The 12248-nt window shown below is 39.2% G+C and overlaps 1 protein-coding gene across 1 annotated transcript in view; it reads left to right on the top strand.

The window, feature by feature from the left end:
- The window catches only part of COL6A5 (collagen type VI alpha 5 chain), a 157380-nt gene that overhangs the window by 134564 nt on the left and 10568 nt on the right, over nucleotides 1-12248 (top strand). The window contains exons 38-40 of the mRNA XM_019964319.2: nucleotides 6797-7486; nucleotides 8806-8902; nucleotides 9646-9887. Of these exons, the coding sequence (XP_019819878.2) occupies nucleotides 6797-7486; nucleotides 8806-8902; nucleotides 9646-9887 (1029 nt within the window). The remainder of the gene's footprint in view (nucleotides 1-6796; nucleotides 7487-8805; nucleotides 8903-9645; nucleotides 9888-12248) is intronic.

Genomic DNA, 12248 nt, shown 5'->3' with positions numbered 1-12248 from the left:
AACACACTCCTAATATGTAAAATCCCGATTTATGACTATGAATGTATTGATAAAAGTCTGGCACATCAATACTTGGGAAGTTCGTCTTTCAGTGTCATAATTTTTGCATTTTCATACTGTTCATGGGGTTCTCAAGGCAAGAATACTGAAGTGGTTTGCCATTTGCCTTCTCCAGTGGACCACGTTTTGTCAGAACTCTCCACCATGACCCATCCATCTTGGGTGGCCCTACATGGCATGGTTCATAATTTCATTGGGTTAGACAAGGCTGTGGTCCATGTGATCAGTTTGATTAGTTTCCTGTGATTGTGGTTTTCATTCTGTCTGCTCTCTGAGGGATAAGGATAAGAGGCTTATAGAAACTTTCTGATGGGAGAGACTGACTGTGGGGGAAAGTGGGTCTTGTTCTGATGGGCAGGCCATGCTTAGTAAATCTTTAATCCAATTTTCTGTTGATGGGCAGGGCTGTGTTCCCTCCCTGTTGTCTGACCTGAGACCAAACTATGAATAACTTCAGATATGCAGATGAAACTACCCTTATAGTAGAAAGCAAAGAGGAACTGAGGAGCCTCTTGAGGAAAGTGAAAGATGAGAGTGAAAAAGTTGGCCTAAAATTCAACATTCAAAAAACTAAGATTGTGGCATCTAGTCCCATCACTTCATGACAAATAGATGGGGAAACAATGGAAACAGTGAGAAACTTTATTTTTGGGGGTTCCAAACTCAGTGCAGATGATGACTGCAGCCATGAAATGAAAAGACACTTGCTCTTTGGAAGAAAAGCTATGGCCAACCTAGACAGCATGTTAAAAACCAGAGATATTACTTTGCCAACAAAGGTCCATCTAGTCAAAGCTATGGTTTTTCTAGTAGTCATGTATGGATATGAGAGTTGGACTATAAAGAAAACTGAGCACCAAAGAACTGATGCTTTTGAACTGTGGTGTTGGGGAAGACTCTTGAGAGTCCCTTGGACTGCAAGGAGATCCAACCAGTCCATCCTAAAGGAAATCAATCCTGAATATTCATTGGAAGGACTGATGCTGAAGCTGAAACTCCAACACTTGGCCACCTGAAGTGAAGAACTGACTCATTTGAAAAGACCCTGATGCTGGGAAAGATTGAAGGCGGGAGGAGAAGGGACAACAGAGGATGAGATGGTTGGATGGCATCACCGACTCAATGGACATGTATTTGAGCAAGTTCTGGGAGTTGGTGATGAACGGGGGAGCCATGTGCTGCAGTCCATGGGGTCACAAAGAGTCAGACACGACTGAGCAACTACTGAACTGACATCAATAATAGTTTTCATAGGAACATCTCAAACAAGATGATCAGTTCTCATCTGTTAGAATGCCCAAGGTGAAGTAACAGGAACTGGATTTACCTACCAATTGAAATAACCAAAAGAAATATATATGTTTCTTAGTTCATTTCATGTACATATATATGAAATGAAACAACAATTGTCAGGACACTGGACATCAGGAATAAGACAGGGATCCCTGCAAGATGAGAAGCAAATGAGATGGTCCCTACAATTGCTCCAGTTTACTGCCAAGGGTTTCCAGGCCATGGTGCAGGAAAGGGAGTTCAGGTAGAGCCCAGTGCACTCCCTGAGATGAACAGACAAAGCTGAGAGTCTGGGGAGACCAAGGGATGAGAGTTCAAAGGACAGAATACCAGAGAGGCATGAGCTGTGCAGAGAAACACAGAGCTCTGCAGAGGATGCCTCTTTGTTTTTCATCAGAGTGCTGATAGAAATGTGAGGAAATGACCCAACTGGGGAACATCCATCTAGAAAGGATTAGAGGATAATTTTCCATTGCTCACAGGGTCAAGGATAGTGCCTTTTACCATTAGAGAGATGGGAAAACTCGTAATTTATAAAGCACTAGGGAGAAACTTCAGAAAGGTCTTATTTCAGTAGTAGGGAATAATTAGCCTTAAATTAAGTACCACTCTGGACATACTTAACAAATCATAATACCAATGCCCAAAAGGATCAAACTGTTTCCAAGTAGCTTAACTGCTTCCCCAAACAAAGTATATGAACATTTATAGGAATGTAAAAGTATCCCATATCCAAAAAAGCAAATTTCATAATGTCTGGCAGAAAAAACATACAATCAAAAGCACAATCACTCAAAACCAAATCAGAACTAACAAAGATGTTAAAAATTAGCAAATATGTTAAAAGTTATTATAACTAAATTATATATGTTAAAAAGTTAAGTAGAAACATAGAAAAGGTAAAAAAATATTTAAATACATTTGTAGAGATGAAAGCAACAGTGTTTGGGATGAACAATACCCTGGATGGGATTAATAAGAAATTAGATTTGATAGAAGAGAAAACTAGTGACCATGAATATGTAGCAATATAAATTATTCAAAATAAAACTCAAAGACAAAAATGATTAAAAAAAAATGAGAAGACCCTCAGTAGGTTTCAATACCCTCTCTCAATAAGTGGCCAAAACATAGACAGAAAATCAGCAGGAAGAATATCATAGGCTTGAAGAACACTATCAGTTAATTTGACCTAATTTATATTAACAGAACACTGCACGCAATAATAGCAAATGCAAATCCTTTTCTTTTTTAAGGATAAAAATTTTCTGGAATTTTTTAAAAATTAATTTTTGTTGAAGTATAGTTGCTTTACTCACTGCTCTGTGGTGACCTAAATGGAAAGGAAATCCAAAAAAGAGGAGATATATACGTATATATATAGCTGGTTCACTTTGCTGTGCAGCAGAAACTAACACAACATTATAAAGCAACTATATTCCAATAAAACTTAATTGTAAAAAATTCCAGAAATACACACTGTTTTCAAGTACGTGTGACACATTTACCAAGATAGACCACATTGTGTATCATAAAAACATTCTCAAAACTTTAAAGGATTCAAGTCATTCCAAGTATAGTCTCTGACCAAAGCAGAATTAAATTGAAATCAGTAACAGGAAAATCTTTAAAAAATCCCAAAGTATTTGGAAACCAAGAAAGCCCTTCTAAATAACCCATGCTCAAAGAAGAAATCAAAGGTGAAATTAGCAAGTATTTTGAAAGTAATGAAAATAGAAATCACCATATACCAGAATTTGTGAGGTTCCACTAAAGCTGTACTTTGGAGATCTTGCATAGCATTAAATGCCTATACTGGCAAAGAAGAAAGATTTGAAATCGATGACCTCAGATTTCATTTTGAGAAACCAGAAAAAGAGGAACAAGTTAAACCTAAGGTAAGGAGAAATAAGGAGTAATAAAATTCAAACAGAAGTCAATGAAATAGAAAGGAGAAAATAAATAAACTCAAAGTGTTTTTTTTTTTTCCTATAAGAGCAATTAAATGGGTAAACCTATAGGCAAACTCACTGGTGAAAATGAAAATACAAATGACCAACATCAGGAATGAGAGAAGAGACATATTCTACAGATATTAAAAGGATAGTCAGGGAACATTGTCAGCAGTTTGGTGCTACTGGTAAAGAACCTGCCAGCCAATGCAGATAGGAGACACAGCTTCCATCCCTGGGTCAAGAAGATCCCCTGGAGGAGGGCATGGCAGCCCACTCCAGTATTCTTGCCTGGTGAACCCCATGGATAGAGGAGCCTGGGGGGCTACAGTCCACAGGGTCACAAAGAGTTGAACACAACTGAAGTGACTTAGCATGCACTCTCCTGTATGTGCTCAGCCACTCAATCCTGCTCTTTTGTGACCCCATGGACTGTAGGTTTTGCTTATTAATTAGACGTTTTGGTGAAATAGACAGATTACTTGCGGTACACGAATTACCGAAGCTCACTCAGGGAAAAATAACCTAAATATTTATTCCTAAACCTATTAATGAAAATTGAATTTGTAGTTCAAAACTTTCCATAAGGAAAACTCCAGGCCAAGACGACTTCACTGATGCATTCAACAAAACATTTAAAGAAGAAATAGTATCAATTCTACACAAACTTTTCCAGAATATTGAAGAGGAAGGAAAGCTTCTGAACTCATTCTTTGAAGCCAAAACCACACAAAGACATTACATGAAAAGGAAACTACAACATTCCTTGTAAACATGGATGCAAAAATTCGAAACAAAACTTTAGCAAATCAAATCCAACAATATTAGATCAATTGTGGCAATCATTATATGTGTATACTTATATCAAAACATTGTATACTTTATTGTTAATTTTTCCATTCAATTTTTAAAGTTTTTATTAAAATATAGTTGATTCACAATGTTGTGTTGGTTTCAGGTTTACAGCAAAGTGATTCAGTTATAATACATATATTCATGTGTGTGTATATGTATATTCTTTTGAAAATTCTTTTCTAGATAGGTTATGACAAACTATTGAGGATAGTTCCATATGTTATACAATAGACCCTTGTCACTTAACTGTATTATACATAGTAGTATGTACATATGATGGAGAAGGCACTGGCACCCCACTCCAGTGCTCTTGCCTGGAAAATCCCATGGACGGAGGAGCCTGGTAGGCTGTAGTCCATGGGGTCGCTAAGAGTCGGACACGACTGAGCGATTTCACTTTGACTTTTCACTTTCATGCATTGGAGAAGGAAATGGAAACCCACTCCAGTGTTCTTGCCTGCAGAATCCCAGGGACGGGGGAGCCTGGTGGGCTGCCGTCTATGGGGTCGCACAGAGTCAGACATGACTGAAGTGACTTAGCAGCAGCAGCATGTATATATGCATCCCAAACTCTTAATTTATCCTCCCCACATTTTCTCTTTGGTAACCATGTTCCTTTTCTGTATCTGGGAGTCTATTTCTGTTTTGTAAGTAAATTCATATGTATCATATTTTGGATTCCACATATAAGCAGTATCATAGGATGTTTGTCTTTCTGTGTTCGGATTACTTCATTTTGTGTGATAATCTCTAAATGAAGTATCCATCCATGTTGCTCCAAAGGGCATTACTTCATTCTTTCTTATGGCTAAGTAATATTCTATTGTGTAAATATACCACATCTTCTTTATCCATTCATCTGTCAATGGACACTTAGGTTGCTTGCAAGTCTTGGCTATTGTAAATAGTCCTGCTATGAATATTAGGGTTCATGTATCCTTTCAAATTATAGTTTATTTCAGATATATGTTCCAGAGTAGGGTTACTGGATCAAATGGTAACTCTATTTTTAGGTTTTTAAGGAACCTCCATACTGTTCTCCATAATGGCTATACCAATTTATATACCAATTGTTCTCACCAACAATTAGGAGGGTTCCTTTTTCTTCACACCCTGTCCATCATTTATTATTTGTAGAGTTTTTGATGAACATTGTGCCCTTTAAACACATACAAATTTTATTTATCAGAAATAATCCTAAAATAGATAAAAAAGATAGTATGGAGTTGGCCCCAGGAATGCAGAAATCGTTGCACATTTGAAAGTCATTGGATCATATTTGCCCTGTTAATAACATCACTCATGATATTGTTTTTCTGCATTCTATTTCAATATTAAACTTCTGTGGCATTCATAAAGGTTAATCAATTAATTTGTGAGGTTGTCGTGAGGATCAAGTTAAGTAATAGATGCAAAGCCTTAATAATGGGCCAAGCACAATTGGACAGTAATACATTTTTGCCAGTTAGGAATCTACTTCTTGCTTGATTAGGTTCACAAACACATCTATTTCATAGGGAAAAAAAAAAAAGAGAACATTGATCATATCCTTCTTATATTTATTTCTGAGCTGGCATTTCCTGTTGTGGCCTCACCAACCAGCCATTGTCCCCATGATTTTGGACTTGATTTCATGACCCTTTAGAACTACTTGAAGTGTTGGCCTCCAACAAGATAAAAATGATAAATAGTTAAAAAAAAAAAAGTGTAAATTGAGGCACTATTTCCTTCATTGAGAAAGTCTTGCTACAATAATAATAAAATCAGTGAAATATCTGTGTGCTTAGTGATGTAGTTGACTTACTTACGTCATGGTGCAAGCTTCTTATCTTGTCACGGGCCAGTGAACTGTTTGTGGATTGGCACTTTGACTACCAAGGTCTTAGAGTATGTTGTGTCTTACACAGAATTTGGATTCTGAAGTCAGCATTTATACTTGCTCTCATTGAGTCATACTATGGCACATATTCTAAACGTGTATATAAGGATGTCATCAGTAAATGTGACTTTGACATATTTGACTTCCCTGGTGGGTCAGATGGTTAAACGTCTGTCTACAATGTGGGAGACCTGGGTTCGATCCCTGGGTCGGGACGATCCCCTGGAGAAGGAAATGGCAATCCACTCCAATACCATTGCCTGGAAAATCCCATGGACAGAGGAGCCTGGTAGGCTACAGTCCATGGGGTGGCAAAGAGTCGGACACGACTGAGCGACTTTATTTTACTTTACTTTACTTTGACATATTTACTTTTCTCTTGGGGTCATTGTGTATAATGAATACAATATGTACTCCAAATTTTGCAACTAAAAAGTGGTTTTAGTTACAACTGAAGTAGTAAAAATAGCTGTATGTTTCTTACCTTGATCAATCAATCCTTTGACAAAGATCAGAGATGGGGTAAGTTGCTTCACATGTGACAGTATCTGTTGAATGATAATGGCTCTCCACACATTGTGTAGAGATGAACTTAGAGAATGTATCTGAGAACAAGTACTGATATTGACTAGTAACATCTACCATGGGTATGGGGATGATGTGTGATAATACCACATAGTAAGTATTGCCATCCTTGGCTAGGAATTCCAAGTTTATCCTCCTACTAAAAACAGTGACTTGGGTTATTCTGTTGCAGGACATGAAAACCTTGGCAGAAAAGAAGAACCAGGTCTTACTTATGAAAGTAGAGATGCCTCTCTTCAAGAATATTACATGGATGTGACTTTTCTCATAGATGCTTCCAAAAGAATAGGAAGTGATGAGTTTAAGGACGTGAAAGCTTTTGTAACCTCAGTGCTTGATTATTTTCATCTGGCCCCAGATCCACTGACCTCCACCTTAGGAGACAGAATAGCAGTCCTGACCTACTCTCCTCCAGGCTATATGCCCAACACAGAAAAATGCCCCGCCTACCTAGAATTTGATTTGGTCACTTATAACAATATACACCAAATGAAACATCATCTCCAAGACTCCCTTCAGCAGCTCAATGGAGATGTTTTTATAGGCCACGCCCTTCAGTGGACACTTGACAATGTCTTTGTAGGAACTCCCAACCTGAGGAGAAACAAAGTTATCTTTGTTATATCCGCTGGTGAAACCAACCCTTTAGACAGGGATGTCTTAAGAAAGGTATCTCTGAGAGCCCAGTGTCAGGGCTACTCCATATTTGTGTTTTCTTTTGGTCCTCTACACAATGACGAGGAATTAGAAGAATTAGCCAGCCACCCACTGGATCATCACTTAGTCCAGCTTGGCCGAACCCACAAGCCAGATTTGAACTATCTCATCAAATTTATCAAGCCATTTGTTCATTCAATCAGACGTAAGTCATTCAAGTTTTATTTTCTGTTGCTTTTGCAATAGATAGCTCTGTGTACAATCCACCAGTAACATGATTCTCATTTTCGTCAAGAGTGGTGGCGTCTTAGGTGTGAGTAGGAGGCGATGAGAAAACCACAGAGGAAACCCCAGGTCCTAGTGACCTTGAGCTCTGCTGTCTCACTGTCAAGAAACTAAGTGTCTTTTAACTCTAACCTGTGAGGGCTCATTATGTGTCAAGTCTTTTAAAGGATTGGATCATTTAATCCTCAGGATGGCCCTCAAAGGAGAGTAGTAATATCCCCATTTTACAAGTGAGAAAACTGAGGTTCAGAGACATTAAATCAGTTGCTCAAACGCTCACAGTTAATAGCAAATTCTAGACTCAATCCTATGCATTCTGACCCCAAAGTTGTGCTCTTGTCCATTAAGCTATACTTTAATTACTAAAGCCTTAATGAAAGTATTACAGTGACATCACTTTAATAAGTAGTACTCCACTCCCACCACCCTCCACCTACTCCAAGGACTTCTGTTTTACCTTGTCACTGTAAGCCAACTTTGGTTCTGGCTTGAATTATTAAGAGCCAGGGGCATGAATCTCTTGTAGAGCCTCTGTCTCAGACAGCTGGCTCAGGCACAGCCAGGCAAGCGGTTTGCGGGTCTCTTTGCATAGTAGGCATTTGAGAGAGGTGTCCCAGTCTCTGTCCATGTGCCGTAATTCCAGACATGGTTATAGGAGCAAACCTAAGAGCCATAGCATCAAGCCAGTCCTGGCCAGTGCCATGAATTAGGAGTGCAGCAGAGCCACACTCGTAGCTGCTACAAGTTTAGTGGGAAATCACAGGGATACAGATTTTTCTGGTGTTCATAAAGCCCACAGCCCCAGAACCCTCAGAAATCTTGGCACTTAGGATTTATATTTAGTGGCAAGCTTGTCATTTGCAAAAAAAAAAAAAAAAAAAAAAGCCTTCTTCCAACCTCAAGATAAATAAGGCAGATAATTTCAATAGTTAATGCTGTCTTCCAGAAAGTCCTCCTTTCAGAAGGAGAGAAACAAATGAGAGAAGGGGTTAAGAGTTATCCTTGAATCATACCACAAGCCTGTAACACAGAGAGCATAATTTTTGACTGAATCACTGCTACATCTCGCTGACTTTGCCAATGAGGTATTGCAAAGTCAGAAGGTACATACTTTGCTGAGTCTCTTATAAAATGAATTTGCTCTTGGAAACACCCCCAACTCCAGGAAAAGATGAACTGACTTTGGGTGATAGAATATGAAAGGGTAAAATTTAGACTAACTGTCCACTCTCTCTCTAGGTGGCATCAACAAATACCCCCCTGCAGACATGAAACCCAAATGTGTTAACATCACCTCTCCCACTCCAGAGAATAATGGCATAGGAAACACTGTATTGTGAGTTGACAAATTCACAGTTTGGGTCATATTACCACTAGAAAAAGTTCTTAAGAAAATAATTTGAAATAAATGGCATTTTAGTTTTCAGGATGCAAGTTTGGTTGTGGGGTATGTGTGTGTGTGTGCATGTGTGTGTGTTTTAAATGTTCCTGATTTGTGACAACATCACAGATCTGGTGTTATAGCACATAGAATAAGATGCATATTAGAAAGAACCATATTTCTATTTCTGTAGTTTTTATGAAAGAAAGGGGCTATTAACACCTTATTAGTAACTATATAATATCATTCAAATACTGGGTACTGTCAAAACAGAAAACTTACATATCAAAGGTTAGATGTAATAGTTTTAGAGAATAAGAAAAAAAGATGAAAAAGAAAAACTCATCAAGTGGCAACAAAAACATACCGTTTTGAAACAGTACCCATACGGAGCCTGGCGGAAAGAATTCTTTTAAGTTTGATTTTGCAAAGTCCAACCCTAAGTACTCAGTAAAAATTCAGTAGTGAAAATAATATGGTTTGGAGCCCTATTATTAAACATGGGCACAAATGTTTAATTTCCCTTTGGAATATGAAAGAGTTGGCCCTCCAGTCAGATATCTTACACAAACTACCTTTGGACTATTCCAATAACATGCATAAAATTGATTCCTGTTACCTTAGCTGCCTGTAACTACACTGAATCCTGAAAGGGACTTGGTTAACCTATGTTTCATCACTTTTCTCTGTTACCTTAGCCTTCTTCCTGAGGTATATGAAATTGAGATGGAGAACAGTGAGCTTTCGGGTGACCCCGATTCCCAGCAGCAGCATTTCTTTGAAATAGGGAACAGTCATAGTAACAGTTCTGGTATCAACACTAATTTGATCCAGAGGTTATACATGCTCTTTTCATCTGGGGAACTGATGATGCAAGACAAGAAAGAGGCACATTCAGAAGAAATTACATCTCCAGCAAATGACAGACAAGATGAAAAAGGTAACCTTGAGTGCCGAAGAGTTGACAAGCCTGAAATACCTTTGTCTGGATTTTCCCTGGTAGAAGATGAGCAATTAGAACTCATCTGGATGAATAGATATGGCATAATAGACTATGTGGGGTCCCCAAAACAAGGGGACAAAGGAGATAAAACTCTAGAAGGGTGAAAAAAGGGGGCCACTGGTGTTGACAAAACCAGAACTAGATACAAATGCCTGGGGTGAGTCAAGGTATAGAAATATAAGAGGGGCAGGGGGGAGGACCACAGGTCCTGGGGGAGCAGGAGAAGCTCTGCATTCTTCGGGAGATGGGGGAGAGGAGAGGAAGTGGATGTCAGGCTTCCAGAATGTGAAGGCTGGGGGGTCTGCTTTATCCCTTGGTGACCAGCGCGTTCCTGGCTTGAAATGTAGGCTTCTGGCTGAGCCCCAGTGCAGCAGAGACCAGACAGGACACAGCTGCTATGGTTCTGAGATATCTGTGTGCTTCTTAGGGTGCATGGGGAAGTGGCTATGAATGCACAGCTAAAGAGAAAATAGAGACAGAGAAGAGGCAGCCATGACTGGTTTCAGAGCAACTGTTCACAATCTCTGCTGTGTACCAAAATCATGGGAGAAATTATTTTAAAATAAATATTCCTGAATATCTACTAAAGGTGAAAATATGCATATCCTATGACCCAACAATTTTACTGCAATGTCTATACCCAACAGAAAAATATATGTTTACTAAAGGCCAGGTATGAGAATGTTCAGAGCAGAATTATTTGTAACGGCCTCAAAGTGGTGACAGAGATGCCCAACAGTGATATGATATACATTTATACAGTTATATAATAAAGCACTGTATATGTGTACATTATGTACATAATATACTCTATGTGCTGTGCTGTGCTTAGTCACGCAGTTGTGTCCGAATCGTTGTGACCCTATGGACTGAAGCCTGCTAGTCTCCTCTATCCATGGGGATTCTCCAGGCAAGAATATTGGAGTGGGTTTCCATGCCCTTCTCCAAGGGATCTTCCCAACCCAGGGATCAAACCTAGGTCTCCCACATTACAGGCAGATTCTTTACCATCTGAGCCACCAGAAAGTCCCAAATACTATATACATAAGTATCAGTTCAGTCAGTTCAGTCACTCAGTCATGTCCGACTCCTTGTGACCCCGTGAACTGCAGCATGCCAGGCCTCCCTGTCCATCAGCAACTCCCAGAGTTCATTCAAACTCATGTCTATTGAGTTGGTGATGCCATCCAACCATCTCATCCTCTGTTGCCCCCTTATCCTCCTGCTTGGAGTACTTCCCAACATCAGGGTCTTTTCCAATGAGTCAGTTCTTCGCATCAGGTGGCCAAAGTATTGGAGTTTCAGCTTCAGCATTGATCCTTCCAATGAATAGTCAGACTGATTTTCTTTAGGATGGACTGGTTTGATCTCCTTGAGGTCCAAGGGACTCCCGAGAGTCTTCTCTAACACTACAGTTCAAAAGCATCAATTTTTGGTGCTCAGCCTTCTTTATGGTCCAACTCTCACATCCATACATAACTACTGGAAAAACCATAGCTTTGACTAGATGGACCTTTGTCAGCAAAGTAATGTCTCTGCTTTTTAATATGCTGTCTAGGTTGGTCATAGCTTTTCTCCAAAGAGCAAGCATCTTTTAATTTTATGGCTGCAGTCACCATCTGCAGTGAGTTTGGAGCCCCCCAAAATAAAGTTCTCACTGATTCCATTGTTTCCCCATCTATTTGCCATGAAGTGATGGGACTGGATGCTGTGATCTTAGTTTTTTAAATGCTGAGTTTTATGCCAGCTTTTTCACTCTCCTCTTTTACTTTTATCAAGAGGCTCTTTAGCTCTTCTTCACTTTCTGCCATAAGGGTGGTGTCATCTGCATATCTGAGGTTATTGATATTGCTCCTGGAAATCTTAATTTCAGCCTGTGATTCATCCAGTATGGGTGTTTTGCATCATGTTCTCTGCATTATAAGTTAAATAAGCAGGGTGACGGTATACAGCTATGATGTATTCCTTTCCCAATTTGGAACCAGGTCATTGTTCCATGTTCAGTTCTAACTGTTGCTTCCTGACCTGCATACAGATTTCTCAGGGGCAGGTAAGGTGATCTGGTATTCCCATCTATTTAAGAATTTTCTACATTTTATTGTGATCCACAATAGCAGCAGCAGATGTTTTTCTGGAACTCTCTTGCTTTTTCAATGATCCAGTGGATGTTGGCAATTTGACCTCTGGTTCCTATGTCTTTTCTAAATTCAGCTTGAACATCTGGAATGGAAGTTCATTTCACGTACTGTTGAAACCTGGCTTGGAGAATTTTAAGCATTGCTTTGCTAGGATGTGAGA

The sequence above is a fragment of the Bos indicus genome, chromosome 1 (assembly GCF_029378745.1).
Source record: "Bos indicus isolate NIAB-ARS_2022 breed Sahiwal x Tharparkar chromosome 1, NIAB-ARS_B.indTharparkar_mat_pri_1.0, whole genome shotgun sequence".
Classification (NCBI taxonomy): Eukaryota; Metazoa; Chordata; class Mammalia; order Artiodactyla; family Bovidae; genus Bos; species Bos indicus.
This window is presented reverse-complemented; position numbering and strand designations above follow the sequence as displayed.